This window comes from Pelodiscus sinensis, chromosome 13, assembly GCF_049634645.1.
Source record: "Pelodiscus sinensis isolate JC-2024 chromosome 13, ASM4963464v1, whole genome shotgun sequence".
Classification (NCBI taxonomy): Eukaryota; Metazoa; Chordata; order Testudines; family Trionychidae; genus Pelodiscus; species Pelodiscus sinensis.
In genome coordinates this window covers 45690458-45717768 of record NC_134723.1, presented here as the reverse complement: position 1 = coordinate 45717768, position 27311 = coordinate 45690458, and the positions used below count along the sequence as shown (strand labels likewise).

At 51.2% G+C, this 27311-nt stretch overlaps 1 protein-coding gene across 11 annotated transcripts in view; it reads right to left on the bottom strand.

The window, feature by feature from the left end:
• Positions 1–27311, bottom strand: part of MBNL3 (muscleblind like splicing regulator 3) — a 126373-nt gene that overhangs the window by 73635 nt on the left and 25427 nt on the right. For 8 of the 11 annotated variants that reach the window (XR_012906964.1, XR_012906963.1, XM_075941146.1 and 5 more), the window contains exon 2: positions 9347–10285. The exons of 1 other annotated variant lie outside the window; for it this stretch is intronic. Coding sequence is in view for 8 of the 10 variants with exons in the window: in XM_075941146.1 (XP_075797261.1) it covers positions 9347–9520 (174 nt within the window). In the remaining 2 variants the exon portion in view is untranslated. Of the gene's footprint in view, positions 1–9346; positions 10286–10397; positions 10568–10714; positions 10853–27311 lie in introns of those variants that run through there. 2 more of the 11 variants (XM_075941142.1, XM_075941144.1) reach the window with 2 other exon arrangements.

Sequence of the window (27311 nt, the reverse complement as noted above, 5' to 3'; positions counted from 1 at the left end):
GAGGGATTTTCCCTGGCTGGGAACTGACACCCACTTCAGGCAAATGAGGTTTACCAGTTATTTCAAGAGAAGGGTTTTCTCTCAAAATAACCACGTCTTAACAGCATGTTATTTCGAAACAGCGCCATAACGCAAATATGCAAATGAAGAGCGGGATATTTAAATCCTAGCTTCATTTGCAATTTCGAATGTCTTCATTTGCATCCCGCTCTCGAAACCGGGTGCAAGTGTAGACATACCCCGCGACTGCTCTCAATGTGGCCCATACTCCTATACAGTGCACAAAATGAGGCCAGCCCTGCTCTTCTGTCTGCCTAGCCGGCCCGCGTCTTTAAGCTGCAGCCCCCGCACTGGGTCACCAGCCTTCCTTAGGGACACGCAGCTCATGAAATGCTTCTCAGGAGAATCCCACGAGACAAGAGCAAGTGAACAATGACCGAAGACGTGAGCTTCACTGGGCCAAGACTGATTTGGTTTAGAAGCCCACCTCACTCAAATCGACCTGCTCTCGAGTGGCACAAAGCGAAGAGTGGAGGGGCTGAGTTTCCAAAAGGGTCTGGGACAAAGCACATCAACGGACTGGAAGGAAAATGCCCAAGGACGCTTCCTATGCCCAGGTCCTATCCAGTATTGCAAAATGAGCCAATGGGCCAAACAGACCCTCGCAAGAGCCCTGCAAATCTGCGCAGGTATCCACGTCCGTCCATGGCTCATTCCTGCGGATACGGATGCAGGCACAACTATTCTATCCACCCAGGGCTCTCCCCATAGCCCTGTCTCAGAGAGTGGAAGTCACCAGTGCCGAGCTGTGTCGACAACGTGCATTTTAATTCTTTCGGGAAGAATGAATTTGGCCATCATGAAAGGGGCCAGTCTGACAAGCGAGGCTCAGGGTAGAACAGCCTCAAGGTAGAGGCTCAGGTGCACAGAACAGCCTGGAAAGCAGCAGCATATGCTTTCCTAGGCGGCTCCTGCAGCCGACCTTCACCCTAGCGAGGGAGGTTCCAAAGGTAGGGACCCGCACCTCTCTTCTAACAATACCCAGAGGGGGCGGGCACCTCTCTAGCCAGCGGGAGCCGTGCTGAGACCACAGGCTGACATGCAGCCCGATCGCCCCGAGGTGGCCCATGCCGATGACCTGCAGCTCTCCACACAACCAGGGACCATCCGAACGGCGAGGCAAACCCCAGAGAAGTGATGTGGGAAATCTGAGAGGTTGTGCACCAGGGAAGGGCTGAATTGGGCCCCTCAGGCCTATGTTGGGGCTGGAGCCAAACTGGACTGCCCTGGGGGGACACCAGGAAGGGAGAGCGACTCCGGGAGGCACCACTTTTCCTCAGGACGTCGGCCCTGGAGCAGACAGCGAGGCGTGTGGGCCCCATCTCCTCGGCGGGACAGGCGTGAAGGGCAGAGCTGAAGAAAGGGGTTACAATGACACCGAGAAGGCAGTGCCAGGAGGAACTGCTCCCCAAGCCTGGGAGGGTGCTAAGTCCCGGCTGGGATGATGGAGTCGGGGTGGGTCCTGCTTTGGGCAGGGGGCAGGACTCGATGACTCCCAAGGTCTCTGCCAGCCTGGGCCTTCTCCTGGAACCTGCCAAGAGCCCCGGGTATCCCTTTTGCTGCAGCTCCCAGAGCCTGAGATGGCTCCCGGGGGCGTCTGTCCAGACATGACTCTCCCTGCGCTACTCTCCGGGCCCGAGTGCCCAGAATGCCACGTGTTCCCCACTGGCATTAGGCGAGCACGTGCTCAACGTGCCGGTAGAACGCAGGGTCTCCTCGGCTTCCTCCCCTGGGCCACATCACAAGGCGGTGCTGCCTCTACGCCAGCCAGGGCCCTGCTGGACGGCAGCCTCCTTCCGCCCCAGCAGAGCTGGTTTTCGCCTTTTAAATACAGACGCAAAAAGGCTTCCCACCTCCCTTGGGCGCACAGAGGCAGGGCCATAATTCTCTCCTATTCAGGGTCGGCGCCAGAGCCACAACCCTGCTCCTGAGCTTGCCAACGGAGCTAGTTGGCCACATGTGAGCTAGGAAGCTGCACCCCCAAGCGGGCACCCTGCCTGCAGGCCGCCCTCCCACACGGCATGGGGCCTGCCAAGCATCACCCACCCGGACCAGCGCCGGACGCCGGAGGTTAGTCTCTCGCTTTGCTGTCGTTCCCGCAAAGAGCAAGAGGGCCCCGAGACCAGCCACGGGGCACCCGTCACAGCCCAGCACGCCTGGTGCAGATTTCACGCCGCCGCCTCCAGACTTTGCCCTGGGCGGCACTTCGCACGCAGATGGGTGGCCACCTGGCGATTCCCAGCATCACGTAGTCAAGGTCAGCAACCGGGGCACGTCACTCGGCAACTTCTCTCACTGCATCAACCAAGTGCCAAATCCAGGGGAGCCCAGGGACAAGGATAGGCAGGGGCTGTCTGCAGTGTGGAATGCACCACAAAGAAACCTGCTTTGTGTGCATGCAAATGGACCCGCATCCCGCCTCCTCCTGCTATACTGCACCCCTGCTTGCTGCCTGGAGCACACCAGGCGCCACAAACCCCCTTTCCTGGGAGAACGCAAGTCACCAAGTCAAAACGGGCTCTTGCTACATTTAAAACACAGAGGCGCAATAATCAGCATGAGCCAGGACTGCTCAGTGCCAGCTCGCGCTGAGTCCAGCAACCCCTCTTCATGGCGGACAGCTCTGGCCACCGCAAACAGACTGCTCCGGGCACTAGCCCCTCTTCACAGCAGCTACGGCTGGCTGCGGACAGAAGTTGCTTGGTGGCAACAGCCCCTGTCCATGATAGGGCCCAGCTCCCCGCTGGGACCCCTGTGGACAAGGGCTGCTTCACAGCAGCATCCCCTATCCCCCCATTGCTGTCTCTGATAGAGGCGGGGAGGGGCCAGGTGGCAGCCCAGAGATGGTGCCGGGGGAACCGGCTTTTAAGCCGGCTCCCCCCCGAACTGGATCCCGTCCCCCCGCCTGCTGTGAGAGGCAGCAAGGAGGGGATGCTGCAGAGAGCATAGGGCAAGCGAGGACTGCGTGAGTCCCCAATCGCCCCATGCTCCCTGCGGCATTTCTGCTTTTGAAAAGCACAAGAGCCCTGCGAGGCTCTTATACGTTTCAAAAGCAGATGCCTCCGCAGTGGGAACTGGCACATGCGGGGACTCCAGCAGTCCCCGGTAACGCTGTTTCCAGCTATGCCTCTGCCCCTCCCTACCTGACAGAGGCAGCAAGCGGGGGGGAGTGACTAGCTGAGCGGCTACTCGACCATCCGATGAGCATTTGCTTATTGGATAGTCAACTAGTCGCTTACACCCTTTGTCCGGCAGGGTACCAGACCAGAGAGGTCCAACCTGTAGCAGAGGCCTATCCCCTTGGCCACGCGTGAACCTGCCCCAACACCTGACCGACAGGGGGCCCCTTATCCCTCCTGCCCCAGTGCCAGCCGGCTTTTGGCCGTCCCGTCCCGTCTCACATGAGAATCCCACAAATCCAAATCTGGACACCTGAGATTTTTGCCTTGCTACATTTTGGCATCCAATATGCTTTTATGTCTGCACTAGTACACCAGGTAAGCAAATGTGAGACTGCAAACGTTGTTTTCCAACACAAATCCATAGTTTGGACACTCCAAACGTAAAGCAAAGTCTCTTTGAAGTTGGGCTCCATATTATATGGACACTTTTAATTGGCACATTTGTATCTATGACAGTTCCTTTGCCCAGTCACGGCACAGACCAACTTGTGTTTCCAGTAACTCATCAAAGGCTTTCTTAACTTCTTTTAAAGATATAGAGAAGCAGCCAAGAACTCAGACTCTAACTTTTTCACTGTCAAGGCAATTTTAACCCTAAAAGGCTCACAATGGAATGGGCTTATATGCCTGAACCATTGAAGAAACAGATGAGCACGCCTTTGGTGGACTGCTATAAAGCCATGTATTCCTGGGCAAAACCAACCCATTGACAGCGACCCCCTGAAAACGCCACTGTTTTAAATGGAGTTGTATGGCAAACCGAAGCAAGGACAATGATAAGTCTAACAATTATTTGTTAACTTGTAATTCATTTAAGTGACCTTCTTGCAAATTAACTCCCCTTCCTCAATATTACTGTTTAGTTTCCCTTGAAACAAAAACTACTGTCATCCAAGGATGGCTGTAAACGCTTTCTCCTTTATAGTGGCGTAAGTACCCAGCTATCCCTTTGCTGAAATTTTATTTTCTCTTTCATAGCTTCTTAAACTAACACTTTTCCATGAAACATAACAGACATCAGCACGCCTCATAAACCAGCAATACATTGGAAGGGCATTTTTTCCTCCAGTAAAGGATAAAGAGATTGATCCCAACAGCCTACCAAATCGGAGCCCTCTGTTCTTCAAGGATGCCCATCAGTTCTGCTTGTCAAGGGCAGAGCTAGTAAAGGGAAAGCACTGGAAATGTGTTTTCCAAAGGTAGCAGTAAGTGGGGTGTGATAGACACAACAGAACTCAAATCACCCTTAACGAGCTTGAAGGAGCGGGTGTAAGGGGCCCTGACAGAATCACAGCACACGAGAACTGGAAGGGACCTCGAGAAGTCATCGAGTCCAGTCCCCTGCCCTCACAGCAGGACCAAGCACTGTCTAGACCATCCCTGACAGGTGTCTGTCCAGCCTGCTCTTAAATATCTCCAGGCATGGAGATTCCACAACTTCCTTAGGCAACTTATTCCAGTGTGTAACCACCCTGACAAAGTTTTTCCTAATGTCCAACCTCAACCTCCCTTGCTGCAATTTAAGCCCATTGCTTCTTGTCCTATCCTCAGAGACCAAGGAGAACAATTCTTCTCCCTCCTCCTCATGACACCCTTTTAGATACTTGAAAACCGCTATCATGTCCCCTCTCAGTCTTCTCCTTTTTTCCCCAATTCTTTCAGTCTTCCCTCATAGCTCATGTTCTCTAGACCTTTCATCATTCTCTTCTCTGGACCTTCTCCAATTTCTCCACATCTTTCTTGAAATGTGGTGCCCAGAACTGGACACAATACTCCAATTGAGGCATAACCAGCGCAGAGTAGAGCGGAAGAATGACTTCTCGTGTCTTGCTCACAACACACCTGTTAATGCCTCCCAGAATCATGTTTGCTTTTTTTGCAACAGTGTCATACTGTTGACTCATATTTAGCTTGTGGTCCACTATGAGCCCTAGATCCCTTTCTGCCGTACTCCTTCCTTGACTGATGTGCAAGTCAAACATCTGATCCGCTTCAAACAGCACTGTTTCCCTTTTTCAATTCCACTTGCCAGAAAAAGGTTTCCTTCTCTTCCCCTCAGCCCCAGACGTCTCCCTCTCAAATAGCCAGAGCTCCAGGAAGGGCAAAATTCAGTCCTGCACATGGGACCAATTTAGGAACCAAAATGTTGTAACTCTTTGAGGCTCCCAACAGATTGCACAGTGCTGCATAATGCAGCCGCCCCCGACTCTTATAAATAAAACCCTTCCTATTACACCATTATGTATCCCGTATTTCTGGGAGAGAAAATACACCCAGAGAGATGCAGAGATACATGCCCGCAAGCATACGGAGCAGAGAGCCCGGCCTCTCCTTTGACAACCCAGGCTACGTCTGCACACATATCCGTTTTCACTCTTCTGACAGGCTGAACTGAAGACGACGAAGCTGTCATCATGTTAACACCAGCGTACGCGACCTGGTCAGTGAGGTGCTGGGATTGCACAGTGGGTTACTCGAGGCACCTGTATTAATGTACAGTTCCAACACAACAAGGGGCTGTGGGGAAAAACAATCAGGGCAATACACCTGGACCCAGACTAGCCACCTCGAAAAGCTGAAAAGATAACTGGGGAGCCCATTAGCTTTGAGCATCCGAGATCTTGTCGCTGAAGAAAAGGCACAGATTCTGGGAGCAGAGAGACCATGAGACTGCTCCACAGTGACTCGCGGGGAGGGTGGCCCCTCCGACAAGCGCCGTCCTTAGGCAAAGGCCGGTGAGTGGCTAGGCTGCTTCTGTTTTAAGATCTGTTGTCTCTGAAACGTGTCTGGGGTAAATACCGTGGTTTGGGCAGCAGGCAGGCACCGAGGCCTGGTCTGAGGGGGCAGGCTGCATGATTCCACCCCAAGCCAGAGGTGAAGGCAAAAGGCCCAAGACTGGAGGGAGGTGAACTGAGGTGAGAATTCAGCACCAGTCAGAACCATTACCTCAGCCCACCGCCCTAGGCCTCACCTCCGCGGATCACCTGCTAAGACTTTTCTCAAGTTTCGACTGAGTGCACCGAGGCAGGAACAGCCTTGGTCTGAATAACTTCTATGGCCCTTCACGCCAGAGAGCCCAGGTCTCCTGTGGCCCGGCATGGCCCCCTCTCCGAGGACCATGACAAGCCTCAGAAGAATTGGTGTTTTTCTTTAAAAAGTAACTTGCCAGCCCTCGCAGCTGTTGAGAGGCCCTTGGAAACCCGACCCGAAAAGCTCCAAACCCAGCACCAACAGAACCCCACGCGGGTTACTGCCGAAAAGCCTGCAGGTTTCAAAACCAAATGCACAATGATTTTTAGGGTGATTCTGGAATTTGTGGGGTTGGTGATGCTTGCGCAGCGGAGGTGGGGGCGCTACTCCTCTCCTGGGGTTTCCTCTCTGTGGGGTGAAGCAAGCTGGTGGATGTGAATCAACAGCTCCCATCAGAGGAAACGATCTTTGCCCGGGAAATCTTTCCACTCGGGCTCTATTCTCCTGCCGCTTACAGAGTCTGTACAGAGCACGTCCCACTGCATTGAAGTCTGGGCTGCCATGAGTGCGCCTAATTACACATAAGGGTCGTAAGAATGAAACCCATGCTGAGCAGGCAGCTTAAAGCCGACCGCTGTCATTAACAACACTGCTATCTCTTCTCTCTTCCAAACTGGATGCTCCACGACCCTCCCACCCCTGGGCCCCAACCCGGCACATGGGAACCTGCAGCTTGCTGCTATTGCCAATGGATGGGATTTGAGCCTGGGCCTACCCGGCACGTGGGAACCTGCAGTCTTCATTCCTCGAGTCCAGCCCTGCAGAGAATGGCCTAGGGCAGAGACCTGGGTGCGTGTCGGGCGCGCCGTACAGACGTGTCGCCCAACAGCCTGTCGCATGAGGTCCTGCATGTTACTTCAGCTAGTGCTACCTGCAAACGGGTGTCAAGGAACCAAGCCAGACGACGTGGTTAGGCCATTTCTGAGGAACTACTACCGCAGCTCTCTCACAAGGTGCAGGAAGTGCTAGATTGGACTATCACACAGCATGTTTACTGGGCCCCTTTTCGCTTGACAAGCGAACGTTATACAATGTAAAGTCAACATATTAATCTCTTTATCCAAAATAGCTGTCCGACCACTGGCTGCACTTCAAAAGTTTGAAGGGCACAGGGAACGCTCACTTTTCTCTTTGCTGATAAAAGCATATTTCAGGCTACCCCGGTTAGCAGGCATGTGCATGAATATTTGAAAGGTGCTATATAAGTGAGGAACCAATTGATGACCGCGGATTAACAAGAACAAAGCTTAAATGCAACTTGGATGTTTGCACTTCCTATCACAATGGAACAAAGGGGAGCATGCTAAGGTTCAAAACTGCAATAATACGGGTTAGACGATGTCAAAGAGGACATGGCCATGGTCTTAATTTATGCACACATACTTTCACTAGTTCACCTAGCTATTGTCCCTAAGGCTTTTCAAGCAAAACTTCAAGTTCAGTGGGAAGTTTTTAAGATCACAAAATAACCAGATTCTGTCTCGCAACGTCAACAGCAGGAAACACATGCCGCTTTAGCACTAGGGGCATAAACTCAGAGTTTTCAAAAGTGACGAGTGATTTGGAGTGTGTCAATTTTTCAGAACTGACCCCTTTTCAGAAAGTGCCCTCTGAAAAATCACTCTTGTAAGATGTGATGGAGGGACTGGCATGGTGAAGGAGGGGATGGTCTGAGGAAGGTGCCTACAATGGCATATGACCCCTCGGGGACTGTTAAAACTAAGTATCTTTAAATGACCAGAGATGGGGCACATGATGAGGAGGGTTCGGCATTACTACTGCAAATATTTTCCCAGGTGTCTGGCGGGTGGGTCTCCTCATGTGCTCAAGGTCTAACTAATCACCATATTTGGGGCCAGGAAGACATTTTCTCACGGGTCAGAGACCCTGTGGGGTTTTCACTTTCCTTCCTGCACTAGGTTACACTAGAGAAAATCGTGGATTCTCTGTAACTTGGGGTCTCGATTTCAAGATCTGAGGACACCAATAAACACAGCCAGAAGTCAGGCCTGACTGCAGGGGAGAGCGACTGAGGTTCTGTGGCCTGTGATGGGCAGCAGGTCAGACTAGATGACCATGATGGTCCCCTCTATGTCCCGGATTGGGCACCTCCAGTTTAGTGCACTCAAAAATTGGTAGTCACTGCTGAAAAACCTGGACTGAGGCTCCCAATGGGTGGATCAGGATAACTTTTCTGTTGTCTCTGTTGCTGGGAAGGATCTGTTAATTCAGCAGACTTAAAAAGGTTTCCCACTATGAACTTTACTGTTGCAAGGAATAGTGCAATTGCATTCATCGGGACAATCACTAGCAAAAGACTTTGTTCTTTAACTCACACATGATTTGCCCACTGTGCATCTTTTCATAACTCTTGAAATCACCTCCAATCCCCAACTCTCTCTAGGCACCAGTCTCCAAATATTTGGGCTGCTTGTAACATATTTGGTGTGGTGCAGCTGGACCCCGGTCACAGGGAAACGCAGCCGAGGCTGATCAATTACTGAAAATGAGGTCTTTATTTAAAAGCATCTTTCAGAGATCCGTACTGAATTCAAAGCCAGCATGCGCTGCACACAAGCTACAAGTTTTGCTGTTGTAGGATGGTTTTGGACTCTGCTTTTCTCATTTCACTTTCATTTACTATCGATATTCTGAGTTCTCCATTTCGGGCGTAGCCATGACCTACAGTCTCAAAATGCTCCAGATAATGCACACACATTCACAAACTCCCTCCTTTCCCTGCCCCAAGTTTGACAGTCTGTGCATTTGTACCAGTTGTCAGAATGCAATAAAAAACATAACCGTGGCAAAGTTAAAAGTTTTCTCTATCTCTACCACCACTGCTGGGACCGTACACAGGAAACTTCCTCATACTTCCAGTGTTTGATTCAGGCGGAATTAAACATTTGCAGCATGCTAAGCATTAGCTAAACTAGATTCTACATAGACAACATTCTCCCTGCAGAAAAGTAGTTGTTATACTCATCTCCCCTAGTCCACCCACTTGAAATGACTCAGGAAGAGAATGATAGCAAAGGGAGATTAAGCAATGCACATGTTAAAACAGTCCTCACCTTTAGAGAGTCAAAGCAGGCAATAACGCGACCATTTTCCACATGGCAACTCCGTGACGGATGGGCAAACTTGCATTCTGCATCAGATCGAGAACAAGTACCTCTCTGAAATTCTCGACATACTTCTAAAGTCAGCCATTTTGTATCACGAACCAGGGAAACGTTTACAGCCATATTAAAAACAAAAATTAAAACGCAAGCAATCACACCCTTCTTTAGGACAATATTTCGGCTGATTTTTTTTTTTAAAAAAAGGGTAAAAAAGTGAATTCAAGTTAAAGGTGAAGAAATAACGAACTTGTTGCTTTGGTAAAACTTCTATTCGTCAGCACTTAGGTTTTCATTTAAGTCAAATTGGGTTTGTTTCAACAAGAATTAAACATAAAGCCAATCATAAAATAGAAATCTTATCAGAAGAACTGAAAATCAAATGAGAGGCCTGCTCCTAAAAGTGCAATTGTAGAAGTTAAAATATAAGTGTTATATTTTGTGCCACTGCCAAAGTTACTTGAAAATAACTGGCAGACTTTCAAAAGAATTCTGTGCTCTCCAGTTAATGGTTTCAATTATTCTTGCAAAAAGCATACGCAGCTGGCAACGCTCCTGTTTGCGGAATGGTCTCAGTCCTTGGGCAGAAAACTTTTTTTTCCTTTTATTTCTTGGTTCTAAAAATTACGATTTGCGAGCATTCAAAGGAACGAAAGGATGTTATAACTGTCGAAAAATATTTGCTACATACTCAGGAAGGGGAAAAAAATGGCTGAGCGAACAGAGTGTCAAAAGGGGGGGGGAGAAGGGGGTGGATGAGTTGCCGTTAGGGTATGAACTGCAAGCAACGCCAAATTAAAAAAAAAAGGGGAGAGGTGGGGGGAGAGAGAGAGGCAGCCTTAGACAGAAATCCAAGCAGCAGTGGCTTCAGGAAAGGCACTTTTCAGCAACCTGTAGGAAAAAGAGAAATAGAATCAGCTAAAACAATGCAATCTCCCCTTGCTGAACTCTAGCGTTCAGAAACAACTGTGTGCATTTGAACAGGAAATCTGCAGCTACTGACAGTGCGGCATAGTGCAGTCAGCCATTGTAGATAAAAAGGGCATTTCCCACATGAGGCTGCGCATGGTAAGAGGAAGCAACCAATTAGATTGACTGTTGCAGCGGCAGGCCTGGGCAGCCACCCAATAAAAGGGATCGTTTCAGATTGATCTATTCTGGCAGACATTCGGTTTTGTGCCCACTGCACAGAAAATGCCTTAGTCCTTCCATGACGGCCTCCGACGCGCTGGGGAGACAGCTCTGCGTTTCAAACGTAAGGAGCTTAGTCCAGGGAGTCGTTTCCTGGGCTGCTCCCAAGAGGAGGTGTGGGTTACATACCTGCTCCTGAAATCCGGAGGATAAGAACCGCGAGGAACGCGAACCTACTGTAAGCACCAGCTGCATATTTCTCCCTCTTTAAAGAGGGCAGCTAGTGGCTGTGTACCACCATCAGAATGCAGCTCGACAGAGACGCGGTAACCCACGAGCCGGGGGGAGTACAGTCACCGCTGAACGGCTTTCAGACAAAGGCGACAAATTGTCGTTCTGTGGGGTTTTTTAAATATATTAAAAATTGCTTTTCCCCCCCTCGAGAGGAGGCTGTCTGGCAGGAAGAGCAGCTATGGCTTTCATTGTGTACAAAGCAGAAGGCACTGCCAGGGCTCAGCCCCTATGCGTACACTGCTCTGCGTCCATAAGGTGTTTTATTTAACCCGCTGTTAACTGGGAACGCAGTTCAGCTGGTGGCTGTAAGGTTACATGGAAACGAGAGACGAATTCGCAGGCGTGGGGTCTATAAATCTGGGCTCGACAAAATCAAAAGCAAAACTGACATGGAAACTTGAGCCACATGCACAGAGCAGAAAAAAATTAACTCCTTGTTAACAGCTATCTTTGATAGCAAGGCTGAAGGAGACTTCAAATCGTTGTAATTCAGTTTCTAGCATCTTCAGCGCGTGCTGGACAATAAGTGATTTTCAATAACTTGCTATCGCAGATTTTCTTCCGGGGAAGGAGGGTACCACGTTAAATCATCCCTAAAGCATCCTGCATTTATATGTAGAGTCAGCTAATGAAGCCCGACAGAATTAAGTTGCTTCAAGGTTTCTGACATCCACCCCTTTGGCCAAACATCAGGGCCCAATCCTGCAAACATATCCATGCGTGTAAATTTACTCACAAGAGCACAAGTATGCGCACGCACAAGTGTGTGCAGGACCAGGGTCTCACACTGCAAGAAACGGAAATTTAAATTCTTTCCTATTTTATAGGCATGTTCTCAGAATGACCCTTGTTAGCAATGTATGCATTTCCAAATAACTCAAAGCGCACTCCCAGTGTTTGGCAAAAGCACTGAAGGAAGACACTGTTGTGATATTTTTCTTTTTTTACAGCAAACACTAACATTGTGCAAAGTAAATACCGAGTGTGTGCTGAACCGATTCAAGTCTCAGATTTGCAGCACAGGGTCATTCGAGAGCACGTGGACTCGCCACACACAGACAGCAGCGCTAGAAGGACCTTCTCAATTTTGGGTATCAGGCGGCAAACAGAAACAGTAAGGCTATGTCTACACTGGCGGGTTCTTGCGCCAGAAAGATGCAAATGAGGCTAAGTGAGGAATATCGCTGCGCCTCATTTGCATAGTTAATGAGCCGCCATTTTTGCGGAAAAGGCTCTTGCGCCAGAAGGAGCCACTTCTTGCGCAAGAAAAACCCTCTTGCGCAACGCCGTTATTCCTGAAAATAACCAGCGTAGCGGCATTACGCAAGAGGGTTTTTCTTGCGCAAGAAGGGGCAGTCTAGACGCTCCTTCTGGCGCAAGAGCCTCTTCCGCAAAAATGGCGGCTCATTAGATATGCAAATGAGGCGCAGCGATAAGTGACAAATTCACCAGGCGGGATTTAACCTCTGAAGGGGAGGGGCAAGAAAGCAGAACAGGCCATACTAGTGTCTTGCGGGTTTAGTCAGGAACCTGGAGACGGCTGCTATGCCGATCTCGATTTTGTAGGCAAGTCTGTGTTTGAATCTAGTTCGTTTATGCCCAGCCCCCCAAGCCTGCTTTACTCTGCATAGATGAGCAGGCAGGCAGTAGATACATCTCCACAGAGCGCTCAGAACAAGCTGGGTGCAGCTCCCAAAACGAGCCGGCACAGGTCGAGAATGGGTGGGGATTAGGTGGGACGCTCTTAGGAATTACTCCTAGCACACTAAAACAGAACTTGAGGGAACTGGGCCATATTCTAAAGCTTCAGATTCCAGTGGAAAGGAGGGTCTGTTTCTCTGAGCCTGCATGCTATGGGCCCAAATCCTTCACGCACCATTTGTGTGGCCACGTAACAGTTAACTACCCTCCGCCCATTACGGAGGAGTCTCAAAGCGTATGACAAACGGCACGCTCTCCCTTTCTCTCTCCCATAGATCGCACATAGAATATTCGAGGTGGCTGGCATTTTTCCATGCTAATATTGGTTTTCAACAAGACTATCCTATATGCATCTTTCCAACGATGGCTGTTTTCCCCAACTAGCTCCAATACAGAATCACACCTAGACAGACGCAGAGATTCCCTCTTACGCACAGCCCATCCGGCAGCACAATGCTCCCCAAAGACATCTTGCTGGGGCATCGGCGTGTTACCAACTCAGAAATACACGGACACACACGCTCCACTATACACGGGCCACTAGTCCCACTGACGTAAAAGACGTGGCGATGCCTTGCTGAGCCCGTACCTAACTCACCCACGCTCCCGCCTAGGTTCATCTCAGACGAGAGACCTCCCAGTCCAGAGCAGTTCCAAGTGCCCAGCCGTGCTTACGCCTGTATGATGTTACAAGATCGCAGCGCAAAGACGCAGGAGTTAGGGTTCCCCACAAGTAAGCCCAGACATCACTTGCCAGCTGTGTTCCCTCTAACCATGTCCATCCACATGCAGAGTTTTTCCATCCAGGGGTGGAATACATTTTGATGTGCACCGAGGCATGTGCCAACATGCACCACCCATAGAAACACAAAACCTGGCTGTGGGCGCTCTGCTAACCAGCAGGGCGGCATCGGAATGTCTCCGGAGCGGCTGCCCAAGCGCCCAGCTTACAGGGAACACGGCTTGCCAGTTCTCGCAGTAGTTGGATTGTTGCAGATTCCCCTGGCCAAGGATACAGGTCCCTGTCCACTTTTGCCATACGGCAATGGGAAAAATCTAAACCCCCATGTTTTAACATCAGACAGAGGATTTTATACCGGTGCAAGGTAGGGATGGGGGGCAGCAGAACCCAGCACCTCCCATGCGTGGGGTTGCCGGTTCCTGCTGCTGGCAGCCCTCTGTGTGGGGTGTGGGGGCAGGAGCCAGCACCCACGTGGGCTGGGGGCTGCTCCAGCCAAGCTGGAGCGTCTCCCCCTGGAATCCCACTTCACTGGTTACCCCTAAGGTTTAAACGAACTGATTAGCTGGGATGTTACATCCCTAGTGCCAGGAGACTCAAATAAAACCAAAGGGGGAAAAAAGTTCAGTAAGTCCCACTGCTGACGGTATAACACGGGGTAGGAAATAAGTCGCCTGCGGGCCGGATATGATTTGCCAGGGTTAGCCTCCGGCAGGCCACCAGACACCTAAATTACCTGCGCTCCCACAGGCATGGCCGCTCACAGGTCCCGTTGGCCGCCGTTTGCCATTTCCGGCCAACAGGAGCAGCAGGAAGCGGCATGGGCCGGGCCACGGCTTGCAGCAGCTCCTATTGGCCAGGAATGGCGAGCCACAGCCAATGGGAGCTGCGAGTGGCTGTAACTGCAGGTTAAGAAAGCCGAGCTAACCCTGCAGGGCTCACCCTGGTGAATCGTGTCTGGCCTGTGGGTTGCCTATAACCCACCCCAATATGCAAATACAGCCCTTCCCCCATATTTGAATTCTCAGCAGCACACGGTTTGCTTACAACAGTTTCCACATTTCCCCGGCTCTGCATAATACCACATATTTGGTACCGACTCTTCCTTCTGCCCGTTTCAAATATGAGGGACAAAACTCCTGCCCCGCCCCAGCCAAAAACCCCCTCAGTAGAATGAAGTTAGAAAAGAGAGTCATAAAATACTGGTTGTGTTAACGTGACGCTCCGTAAAGGGGGAGCAGCTGCCGTTTGAACTGGCCCGGGGCTGCTGCAATCATGCCAGGTCTGTCTGGCAGAACTTAGGGTCCTGAGCTACCCAACGGGACCGCAGAGCCCCAACGTCGACCGAACGTCAGCAGAAAGGAGCAGCCGCACGGCTGGGCAAAGGGCGAGCGGCCAGCGACTGTCTACTGAGAAGCAGGGAAGAGGGGGCAAGCAGGCCTTTCCTCCTTCGGGAACCTACCACCACAGAACGCAACGCCTGCCCCAGCAAGGGGTCGCCACTGACTGTAAGACAGGAGGCTGTGGGCTCGCTGCGGAAATCAAAGGCCTCAGTTTTGCTGCCACTGACGTCAGCCTCCGGTAGAGTTAGTGCGCTCTGGCCATCTGAGGTAACGCAAGGACAGAGAATAGAGCAGGAACACGCTTGCTCTAGGATGTGAAACAGGAGTTTACATCCCTAACTTGCTCCATGGTCGAATTGCTGCTCCGTTCCCTATCAGCGATCCCTTTCAGGGAACCATGCACACACGCCTGACGGAGAGGCCTTTTTGTGACAGGGTTGATTCAACCAGATTCTATCAATGATACTATTTCAAGGGCGGTTCGGCTCTGAAGAGGACTCAGTAAAATGGCATGGCGGGGGTTCCTCATTTCTTGCATCTCAGTGATTTCCAGGTCACATTGGCTCAGCTTACAAGTAAAAAAGGCCTTTTATTCTAACTGCGGGCCCTAAAAACCAGGAGTGTTGTGATTTACTCTCAACAGAAAAACACCCACTAGGAGAAAGAAAACACGGTAAAGCTTTAGGAAATGAAACATAAGAATGGCCAGACTGGGTCACAGCAAAGGTCCGACAGAGGCCATTGCCAGAAGCCCCAGAGGGAATGAACAGAACAGAGAATCATCAAGATGTGACAACAGAGGCTAGGGACACCCATTCCCACCCATCCTGGCTAATAACCATTGATGGACCTAACCTCCATGGATTTACATAGTTCTTTTTTGAACCCTGTTAAAAGCCTTGTTCTTCACAACATCCTCTGGCAAGGAGTTCCACAGGTTGGCTGTGTGTGCTGTGAAGAAATACTTCCTTTTGTTTGTTTTACACCTGCTACTTATTAATTTCATTTGTTGACCCCTAGGTCTTGTGTCATGAAAAAGAGTAAATAACTTTTCCTTATTTACTTTCTCCACACCAGTCATGACTGTATCGACCGCTATCATATCCTCCTTTAAGTCTCCTCTTTTCTAAAGCTGACAAGTCTTAGTTTCATTACTCTCTCCTCATATGGCAGCCATTCCAAACCCCCTACTCATTCTGTTGCCCTTTTCTGAACAGTTTGCAATGCCAAAATCTCTCTTCCTATATAAAAAAGTTTTTCTTATGGGACAACACAGTGACGTCCTCACGTCACTCTGCCTCCCGCAGCCCCTCCCCCTTCAGCCACCCTGCCTCCTCCCTCCCTCCCTTACCTGGCACTTGGGGTGGTGAGCAGGAGCCGGGCAGCAGCCATGTGGTCTTCCCAGGCTCCCCAGAGCTCCGGAGGGGGGGGGGGGGGAGGGAGGGGAGGAAGCCATGTGGCCTTCCCTGGACCTCTGGGGGGTGGGACGGGAGCTGCAAGACCTCCCCCGTCATGGCCTCAGCCCAACCGCCGGGGGGCTCGGAGTAGAGAGCCGGTCACAACCAGGCCTCGGTCCCTTCCCGGGTGGCTAGGGGAGGGGGACAAAGAGGTAGGGGCGGGGTGGGGGAGCAAGGGCCAGGGTGGCTTCGGCCTCTAGGAGGGGGGGAAGAGCATGGCTTTGGCCTGTCCCCTCCCGGCAGCTGGGGAGAGAACCAAGCCTTGAGTGGCTTCGGTCTGGCCCCTCTCACTGACAGCTGGCAGGGGGAGGGGGAGGGGGAAGAAGCACGGTCAAGGGGTCTGAAGAACCAGGACCGGCTTAGGGTTGCTAGATGGTTGAACCAAAAATACCAAACATCCCCCCCCCCCCGAAAAAAAATAAAATTAAAAAAAAAACAACAACGGGGAAAACATTCTGTTAAAAAAAAAAAAGGCAGGGGGAGACCAAAGTTGTTGTGCAAAAAAAAAAAAAAAAAAAAAAATTAAATAAAATAATAAAACAGCATTAAAACAGCATGGCCCCTTTCACAGTGAGCGCAGAGTTAGAACAGGGGAGAGTTGAGCATTAGGACCCAGGGAAGGCATTGCTTCCCCTTGGTCTTTAGGCTTTTTGCCAGCGGCCATTTTGTGTTCTTGTTCAAGCCAGAACGCAGCTTCCTTGCGGTACCAGGTAAGCTTGGGGTCCGGGGGCGGGGGGACAACGGACCAGGGGTTGGGCCTGGGCCCAGACACTAGGGTTGCCAGGTGTCCAGTATTTTCACCTCCTGGCCAGGAAAAAAAATAATCAGAAAATACCAGACATTTTAAGTGTCCAGTATTTTCTGAATTTTTTTTTTTTTTATCAGACAGGAGGCGAAAATACCGGACTGTCCGGGTCAATACCGGACACCTGGCAATCCTACACTGGCGGGGGGCGGGGTAGGGCTGGGGGAAGAGCGCGGGGCCTTCAAGGCCCCAAAGAGGCAATTCTTGCCCCCCAGCAGCTGGAGGGAGAGACCCTCGGCAGCCGGAAAGAGGAAGCAGGGCCAGCTATGGCCGGGTTGGGGGGGGTGGAGAGCCGGGGCTGGCCTGGCCTTGGCGGTCTCAGCAGCAGGGCCTACCACACCTCAGCCTGGCCCTCCCTGGTGGCCGGGGGGGAAGCCAGGGCTGCCTACCCCCAGAGAGGGGGGCTGGTGAGTGTAGCGAGCAGGGGGCACCGCCCCTTAGTTTAAATTAGGTGATCACATCTGTACACAGTTTTCAAACAAACACAACACAACACACACACTGTGGGGTCCACTGTGCAAGCATATTTAATCCCCAATCTTGCCCAACATACATCAACAGCTTTAAGTGCAACACAAGGGCATAGTACCCAAATCCCGACTCTGCTTTAGACATCAATCCTCTTAGACCAATTGTGTGGGTTTCCCTTCCCCGAGCGTTTGGCCCAAAGCAATCAGACGGGGATGGAGTCTGAGCTGGGTGGAGAGAGGAGCAATGCTTTTAAAAATTGACAAAATTCCCAGTTCCACTGTCTCGTCTTTTGTTGATTCCAGTAAATGGTCACATTGTTGAATCACTGATGTTGCTATTGGACGCCAGCTTCCAGCAGAGCTTTTGTATGGCTGTTCTTTTAAAAACGCTAAATCTAAATAAATAAGCAGTGAGCTTGCCCAGTTCCCTCCTGGCTTTTAGACAAGTCAGGGGTGATATTTTATCATTTTCTACCAGGTATAAACCAGAACCTTGATGCTCGCGGACTCCTCCTCTCCTTTCACATTTTAGAACAATCAAACTTTCCAGTCACAGCCTGAAACGAGAGCTGAACCGTTTCCAAACTAAATGGAATCTCCGTGTAAATGCTTCATCGGGATAGGGACTTTAAAAACAGAGGAAAGCAAAACCAGCGCTTGGGGGCGAGGGAAGCGTGTGAAGTCTCCTCCCACCCTGCACCCGCCCTGAGTCAGCCGCCATGGATTGACTACGCGCCACATGCTCTCACATCCCTAGGCCCCGACTGACCTGGGGGCAGGGAGGTGGCAAAGCCTCTGCAGGCCAGATCAACCCACTTGGCAGGTACATCCAGCCTGCAGCGGCCCTTTTGCCCACCCTGCCATAGTCTCCGGTGGCAGACAAGAGCACTATGCCAGGAGCATTAATACCATCTTTTCCTAGGCCTAGTAAGGAATGGTGCCAACAGCCGGCTTTTAATAGCTCCCACTCTTCATCTGTGGCAAGAAAGGGCTGTAGACCAAGGAGGTCAGTTTATTTTCCATCACCTCCCGGAGACTTTTTGTTTCTGATTTAAAAGGAAAAATCTATTTGAACCCAAGTCTTTATTCTGCGAAAGCAAACACCTTGCTCGACACTTGGAATATTTCCTTGACGAACATTGTGTACCTGGGCACGTGTTCCCTCGGGGAATGGTTTACTTAATTTAAGGTGGACCTTAGCAGCTCGAAAGAAGTAAAAACCTCTTCTGGTCTTCAGCTCAGCTAAAGAGGAACAGCCCTGCAATGTCTCCGCCCTGGACATGCGTGGAGAGGGTCCGTTCGGGTCTAAGCACAGATGTTGCGGCTACGAATCGCCCCAGACCTCGCTGCGTGCCAGAGAGTTAAATCTACCCCCAGCTTTCGGCATGCGAAGGAGAAATAAAATATCGGAGCAGAAAAAGCCTCATTCGCAGCATACAGATCTATTTACAAATGTGCTCCCCCAAATAGTGTGTACACAACAGGCATTTGGAGGGCAAACTCCACATTTGAGTGTGAACAGTCACTAATGCAGAGTGGGCAATAATATTTGCCAGGAAAGGAGGGAGATGTCATGAATTTTGGTACGTGCTCACGGGCCAGCTCCACACCCCTGAAGAGGCGGGGCTTGGAGCAGAAGGGGCGGGTCTTGGGACTAGCCTCCCCCCAGAGTTGTCTGGGGCCAGAGGTTTTGACGTCAAAACACGGCAAAGGGCTCATGGGTCCTGGCCCTGCCGCTACCGCCTTGCCTGGCAGCCGTCCGGGGTTGCCGCGGCAATTTAAAGGGCCCGCAGCCCTGGCTCCTGCCGGGGTAGTGCTGTGACTGGCAGCCAGGAGTCATTTAAATTGGATCCTACAGCCTGAGCCGCTGCCTGGAAATTTGGTGGTCTGGGCAGCAGGATATAAATAGCAGCCTATGCAGTCCCTGGGCCGGATCAAAGCGGTAGGCAGGTCAGATCCAGTTCCTAGGCCGCATCTTGTCCAGCCCTGTACTAGAGCATGGAGCTGCCTGTTTTGCAGGCAGACGTATGCCTCCCATTGAGGTAGCCGCTTTCAAAATTGCGAGCCCCTGGCTGTGTACGTGGCGACAGTTTTCTCCCGGGTCGTTTTGCTCACTGCGCCCACGGATCTAGAATTTGCGGGGGGAGAGGGGGGCGGTGCCGAGTGAACCGTAGCAGCGCTGTGATTGGATGAAGAGGGAGTGCACGGTTTGCACAGCCAATGGCGAGTGCCATCCTCTGCCCTGGCTTTACGCGCCTGTCACTTCAGAAATGACAGACGGGAAAAAAAAATAAGAGGATGGAAACCAGCGGAATTTGGCCACCCTGCGTGTGAGCAGCGGCGAACCCCGCGTCTCGTGGGCCACATACAGAACCCTGGTGGCCTGCAGGCTTCCCACCACTGCCCCAGCCAAGCTGGAGTTGCAAGAATGGCTCAACATGCCACTCATCCATGTGGCCTTCTAAGGATTATAGAGGTACTGACAGGACCGAAGGAGAACGTGCAGTCCTCACCCCCCTCTGCTGGAAGGGCGGCAGCTGTGGAGCCTAAGGATGCACCAAAATGGGGGGGGGGGGGGGATTTTTAACACAAATGCAGAAAAAAAAAAAACACCTGGTAAATTTATTTTCCCACCTTACAAAAAAATGCAAATACTCAGGACTTGTTTCAATTCACAGCCACAGGGACAGGACAGCCCAGGGCGCCGACCACACAACCTCTCCTCTACTGTCATGTTGCTGTGGCTCTTTGCTGTGTAGTGGAAGTGACTCCTAGGTGCTTGCAGCTCTGTAAGGAGCTGTGGGGTGTAAAAGTTGGACAGATCTCTGTTGGCTCACAAATCCAGGACTCCGTATTGCAGACCGATCCAACGGCCTGGCCAGCCCGACGGTCGCAGCTTCTCCTGCACCCACCTCACCTTCCTGCCTAGCAATGCTCAGTACATTAGCTGGAAAAAATTACCTTCCCCCACAGATTCAGCAGACATGAATCTTCTCTCAGATATTTTCACAGATACAAGATCAGCAGCTGTCGAGCAAGAGCAGCTATTTTAAAAGCCTGAATATTACACAAAAGTTCCTATTTGATAACTGTACTTTTTAAAAAAAAGAGACCCCAGAATCCGCTGGTGTGCTGGAGCCACTATTTCAGAGGTTCTCAAGCTGGAGGCTGTGACTTCTCAGAGGGTCAACATTTTTTACATGCAGGGGTCAAGTGCAGCCAACATTTATAATGGCGTTACAATAAAAAAAGTGTTTTTAATTTATGGGGGGGGGGGGAGCACTCCACAGCAGTGTTCCCTCTAAATCTTTTCCATCCATAAGTGAATGTTTTTAATCTATGTGTGGAATAATTTTATGTGCACCAGGCATGTGTGGATGTGCACCACCCATAGGAAATTTACAAGCGCACAGCTTACAGGGAATCTTGGTACACACTGAAAGACTTGCTGTGTGAGAGGGGCCACAGTGCAAAAGTTTGAGAATATCTGCACTATTTGGGCAGACGCAGAGGATGTAACTACAACTCTTTGGGCTGTTTTGACAGAATTTCCTCACAGTCAGCTGAATAGGTTTATCACAAGACAGACAAGACAGACCAATGTTTTCATTCCTTCCCTGAAAGAGCTTCCTGCACTCAACTGCTTTGACATGTCCCCAAAGGGTGTGTCTAGACAGCGGCACTATTTTGGGATACTTCTGGATACTTCTAGTATCCCGAAATAGCGTTTTCCACCTCTTGGTAGCACGCCCGGTATTTCTAAATAGCTTTCGAAATAACGAGCACGCTATTCCAATGTCCCTGTCAAGCTCGTTTCACAAGGATTAAGGGATGTGTCGGAATAGCGCTCTATTTCAAAATAATCTATTTTGAAATTAACTCGAAATCAGCTATGCAATTTGCATAGCTCAAACGGCGTAGCTTATTTCGAGCTAAGAGTGCAGCGTAGATGCACCCAAAGGGTGCAGGATTCTGAGGGCTTCCTTGACTCGAGCCCCCTCCTCACATGAGGAGCAATCCTCCACAAGGGGATGATTCAAGTCAGGGCTGTGCCGGGGGATGGGTTTGCTGATCAGGCAATTAAACGGCCTCCCAATTGCTCCCAAGTCGCTGGAAGGAGCTTACACCCAAGTAGGATCCCCCTCCGAGTGCCCAGATGCTGTGTGTCAGGCGTAGGCTCTGCAAAGTCTCGGCTTCCGGGGCAGAGCAGGAGTAAGGGCGATGTGGCTACCCAGCTAGTGGGAACAGGTGCAGATGATGCCCTGCACAGCTTCCCAAGCGCCCCCCCCCCCCCCCCCCGCAGCCACTCCCCACCTCCTTCTGACCTCCTATCCCATCCCATCCCATCATTCCCCTGCGCAGTGTTTCAGGCACACAACTCGGACTGTTTGCCCAAACTCACAGCCAGGGCGGAAAAGACCTACGCCCACACCCCCGTAATCCCAGGAAACAGGATCAAGTGGCTGTACCCCGCATAATCGGATTATCCCTGCTCCATGCTCAAGCGTGGCGAGAAACCTCCACCGGCTTTTCCCGTGCAGGGCGTGTTTGGAGGGGAGTCCTTGAATGCGCTTCTACGGCAGCAGAAAGGGTTTCAGGGGAAGATCGGGCTTCATGACTCACAGAAGAGACTACTGAAACGGGGGGACCTCTTTGCAGCTGGCCCTGCAGGAGGGAGAATACCTTTACGATATGGGGAGAGAGGAGATTTGAGGGCAAAGATTTCCGAGGTCCCTAAAACTGCCGGTTATGGCCCCTCTGCAAGAGACCACAGAAGCTCGGCATGGAAGCTACACAGTGTCCGAGTTGGGAAAGGAGGGTGGGTGAATGGGGAGTAGGGCTGGGAAGAACCTTTCCCTGTAACAGCATCTTCCCTCTGGGAGCCTGTCTACACTAGGAAACTTCCGCATTAACCAAAATCGATGTAATAACTCCGGAAATTACAAAATCGAAAGTGTGTCCCCCCATTGTGGGGAAGCCTCGAAATTAGTCCAAGGCAGGCTCTGTGAATGTGGATAAGAACATAAGAACGGCCAGACTAGTCAGACCAAAGGTCCTTCCAGCCCAGTGTCCTGTCTGCCAACAGTGGCCAATGCCAGATGCCCTAGAGGGAGGGAACACAACAGGAAATCCTCACGTGATTCCTCTCGTCACCCACTTCCAGACAAACAGAGGCCAGGGACACCATTCCTACCCATCCTGGCCAATAGCCATTGATGGACCTGACCTCCATGAATCTATCTAGCTCTTTTTTGAACCCTGTTAAAGCCTTCACCGCATCCTCTGGCAAGGAGTTCCACAGGTTGACTGTGCGCTAGTACAACTAACATGACTTAGAGCCCCAGGATGCACTGGAAAGTAATTAGTTTGAATGATTCTGGCGGCACCGGAGCATCCACACTAACCTTATTTTGAAATACCTATTTCAAAATGAGCGTTATTCTCCAAGGAAAGAAGGACGACAGATTCCTAAAGAAGCGGCCCGTTATTTCAAAATAACCCCCCACTGTGGACTCTTGGAATACCGAAATTCCCCTCCTGCGGCTGCTGCTGGAAGTATGCTGCAGCGTATCGGGAGTTCCTCTTGGTGTTGTGCAGGGCCCTGAACAAAAAGACTCTGCTCTCATGACAAAGGTGGTGTTAGTGCCTCTCGTCCCTCGCCTGATGGAACAGTTTGACAGAAACACAGCCCCGTTGGACGTGCAGCTAGCCGGCCCAGTGCAGACTTTCCCTGACTCAGAGACAGCACGTCCCTTCAGAAGAGGTGTGGCATTCAGGAAACTAACCTTTCAATAACAACCCTCGAGCCAAAGTGACCCCAGCTTGTCGTCAATGGATTCATAACAGCGATCCACTTAGCCCTGTATCTTTTCAGGGTGCATCTACTGAAAACGTCTGCACACGCAGTAGAGGGTTATTAGGTAGCTTGTGCGGTAAGCAAACAGCTGCATGCAATCCCTTTGCAGGAGAAGAGAGGGATTTGGAAACGGGTTTCAGTTCTTCCCAGGCTGAACAATTCAGAGCCAAACACAAAGAGTTTGTCTCTTCAACATTCTTTTGTAGTGAGCTTTCGGATAAGCAGTAAGCAACTGGGCCGTGAACTGGCTGGTAGAGATACAGATCATCAGTCAACAACCCTGCTATCCCAGACCCATCTCTTTGGCCCAGTGTGTCACTCTCCCCATCCCTTGGGGCACCTCTCGAAAGTCTTTTTGCCACATTCAAATCCTCCCTCGCTACAGGATGAAGCACAAGCGAGGAGTCACGCGCACGAACTGAAGGAGCCCCTACAACGCTCCATGGGAAATGCACAAAACCGAAGCACACAGAGGGACCCAAACGCTATGTATACGGACGCATTCAGGACTCAGAAAACATTAGGCACGGACGGAGGCCACCTCACCCCAGGCCCATGCCACCACCGGGAAGGTGCAAAGCAAACCCTGCAGTGGATTTGTGCGACCGAGGGAACATACATTCCCTAGAGGGAAAAAAGCCAAAATTCTTGGTAAAAGCGTCCAGATTAAACAAACAATGGCACCAGGCAGACCCAAACCTCACAATAACCCAGAGGGCTAACGCCATATACCACACTACTGCTCATAAGCTACATACGGCTTTTTTATCGTTCAAGTGTGGCTCACGGAGCACCCCACCTCGCCCGCATTCTCCACCTACCAGACTGGGGGGGGAGCAGCGTGGGATCTCTGCCTTGCAGTGGGGTGGTGGGGTAAAGGCTTCTGCTCAGCAGGGAGGGAGGGGGCTCAGGGTTTCAGCCCCATGGGGTGCACCCGCCAGGGATCGAGGCTTCAGCAGGATCTGGGCTGAAGCCTCCAGCCCCATCAGCTGCGCTATGGCTCTCGAACTTCTAAATATTGCAGCTCAGGGGGTCACTACATTTGGCCACCCCGGCACACACATTGCGGCACGTACAGAAGGCCAGTAGCCTGCAGCAGCACAGCTGACCAGCCCTCCTCGCCCTGTCCCGGAGCAAAGGGAGATCTCTCCTGGTGCCTGCAAGGATGGGAAAATAGCTGCCACGCCCAACATGCCAGGACCCGATTTCCTCCTCTTGTTCTTACGGTACATGGAAACCGCAACTTGTGAATTCTCAGCAACAGAGAAATGACCCATTCTTCCTTCATTTACACCTGTATAAATCCAGGGGAGCTCCACGGAGGGCCCCCAAGCCTCAAAAACTCAAACCTGGAGATAACTTTACTCAAAACACAGATTGTACCTCCCTAAACTGGGACTCTGGTTCAGCACCGTTCGTGGTCCGGAGTCAACAGTAGCTAGGAAGATCTGGCCCCAGGGAGTCCCAGCTGGGCCAGTGGCAGGTGCCGGAGCCCAAGCCAAGGGCAGTGGGCCAGGAGCAAGTTGGAAGGAGCCGGCAGTAGGGAGAAATTGGGAGGCCAATGACAGGGGACCCCCCTCGTTTGGGACCAGTCTGATCCCACGGGTGCTGGACCAAGGAGGTCCAACCTGTAGTCCCAGGAAGGGCTCTGGGCATGGGACAGACGGTCTAGTGGCTAGATACAAGACTGAGACGCAATTCCTGCCTCCGGGGTGACCATGGGCAAGTCACTGGGATGGCATTGCCAAGTTGCTGGGCGGATCAAGTCCACGCTCAGGGACTGGGAGGCGCTCGGCCCTAAGACAAGGGCTGTATAAGTCCCAGCGACGCGCCCCTCTTTCATACCCCACAGCCATTCCCGTTCTAGCGGAGAGAGAAAACATTTGCCTCCCAACCCATCTATTAATTCGACAGGCTACCAAGGGAAGCCAGGCCCGGCCACTCATTCTCGTTTCCACGGTGACGCAGACCTTCCCCTGCTGAAGGGACGTGGCGCTGGGATACGGACTCGGAAGTGGCTCTGAACTGAGTCACTGCGCCAGCTTCAACGCCCCTTTCCAGGCCAAACGAGACCACCCTGCCCCAGGCTGATTCGCGTGGCCAGGGAGGCAGCACTACAAGGGAAAGGGAAATCGAGGCATGTTGGAAGCCGGCCGGAAGCAACATTTCAGCCTCTTCTGTTTCCATGTGCTTGCTGACACACCCAGCAGATCGTTAATCTACACCTGTTCGCCAGGTGGGCGCCTCAAGATTCTAGGAACTGAAAACCCTTCATATTCCCCGTAACGCCTCTGAATCATTCACAGCAGACCTGGAGGCCTTGGTAGATATCCATTTTCTTCTTGTCTTCCACAGTTGTCACATAAAAGTTTCCAAACTTCCAAAAGCCACGGCAACCACTTACGTCCAATTTCCCCTGTTCGCCTGCAGCAAGCTTCCTCAACACGCCAGAGAACGCCTGACGTGCTGCACGTCAACTGTCCAATCCTTCAAGCCAGCAGGCTGAGACGTTGGGTTCCCCGCAGTACAAGTCCTAATCAACTAGTGCTCCGGTCCCGGGGAGCCAGCTGTGTTGCAGTTATATTGCAGAGCCCGCGGTGTGTAACCATGTAACTGCTACGATTTTCAGCAGTTACATGGTTACCTAATTAACTGCTTTTTAACATCCCTCCTTATAAACGCAGCTCAGCAATGTGTCACCTGGACACCATTAGCACGCGTCCGGGCTATACGCATGCAGACACAGTACCCTACAAAACAATTTAGCTGGTCGTCTAAAAAATCCTATTACTCTGATACCTCAACCTAGTCGTATTTTGCTATTCAAATTAGCTAGTCTAATTATTATTATTTGTTTTTGAAGAGGAAAAGAATCAAGTAAAATATAAAGGAAATTGTTTGGAAATGCTGCTATGTGTGAAGACCAAATTATTTACTAAACGTGCACTAAAATATGGACATACACAGCACAAATCCAGGAGTGGGAACTTGGCTTCTTACAACTGCCTGCCATGACGACGGACGGTTTTTCCAGAGGGAGGCTCATGCACTTGCTCTGATTTCAATGCAAAGAGGTGTTCCGGGTAAATGCGTGCTGGGAAACTAACAAGTCTCAGTGACAAAGCACCGTATGTCACTGGATTTTATTTTTGGAAGCAGAATGCTTTTTAGAAGTGGGCCCCGAAGAGCCGACGGGGCTAGGAACCTTTAAAGTTTGGTCTTGGATGTTTATTTTCAGCAACAATGAACTTCTGAGTGAAATCAGCAGCCAGAAAGTCAAAGGTCCAACACAAAGAACAGTAAAGTGGTACCTAGGGAAAGCCTTAAATGGCAGCTGTAATAAAAGCCATAGGGATTATACTAGAAGTCGGGTGGCTATTAGCCAAAAAAGCTCATTAAATGGGGGGGGAGGGGAGGATAGCATGAAAGGGGAGGTTATGGCATCAAAATGTAGGGGTCCTAGTTTTTTTAAACAAATAATGAAGTACCTGCCACACCATGACAGAGGGTGTTAAAGTGGTAAGAAAACGAGCATTATGCACATTTCAAATAAAAAGGAAGGGATTTTAATCCCCGGGGAGCGACAGATGCATCGTGCCGGCATGATGGGGACTGACACTTGTATTTCTCTGCCAGAGGCGGCATTAGAGCAGGATACGTAGCCGCCACTGTGCTGCCGGGGGTAGGAGTTGCTGGAGCACTCAGGTATGGCGGCTTGGGGATCAATGGCCAAGGCAGATGTTTCCTGGGATGCCCACACAGCTGAGAGCCAGGCCTGGGAAAAGCACAGCGATCACAGGGCATTCCTCGAGGAGAAGCTGCAGATGACTTTGGAGGAGAGGCCAAGAAGCTGGTTTTGGTGGGGTGGGGGCTGGGAGGCGTGGCCCAAAAGGCACGCTCCTTTTGATTCCCAATGCTCGCCGCGGGAGAGCTGCGAGGACGGGGAGTGGATTCCGGCGGCAAGGATAACAGTAAGAGCTCATTGAATTGGCACGCTAGTTTCCTAGGTTGCCTGGCGGGGCTAGGGATGTTAAATTGCAAGTAACTGACTAATCGAATAGTCGAGAGGGCGCCTCTGCCTTTGAAGCAACAGTCCTAGGGCTGCTGATCCACTCCAAAA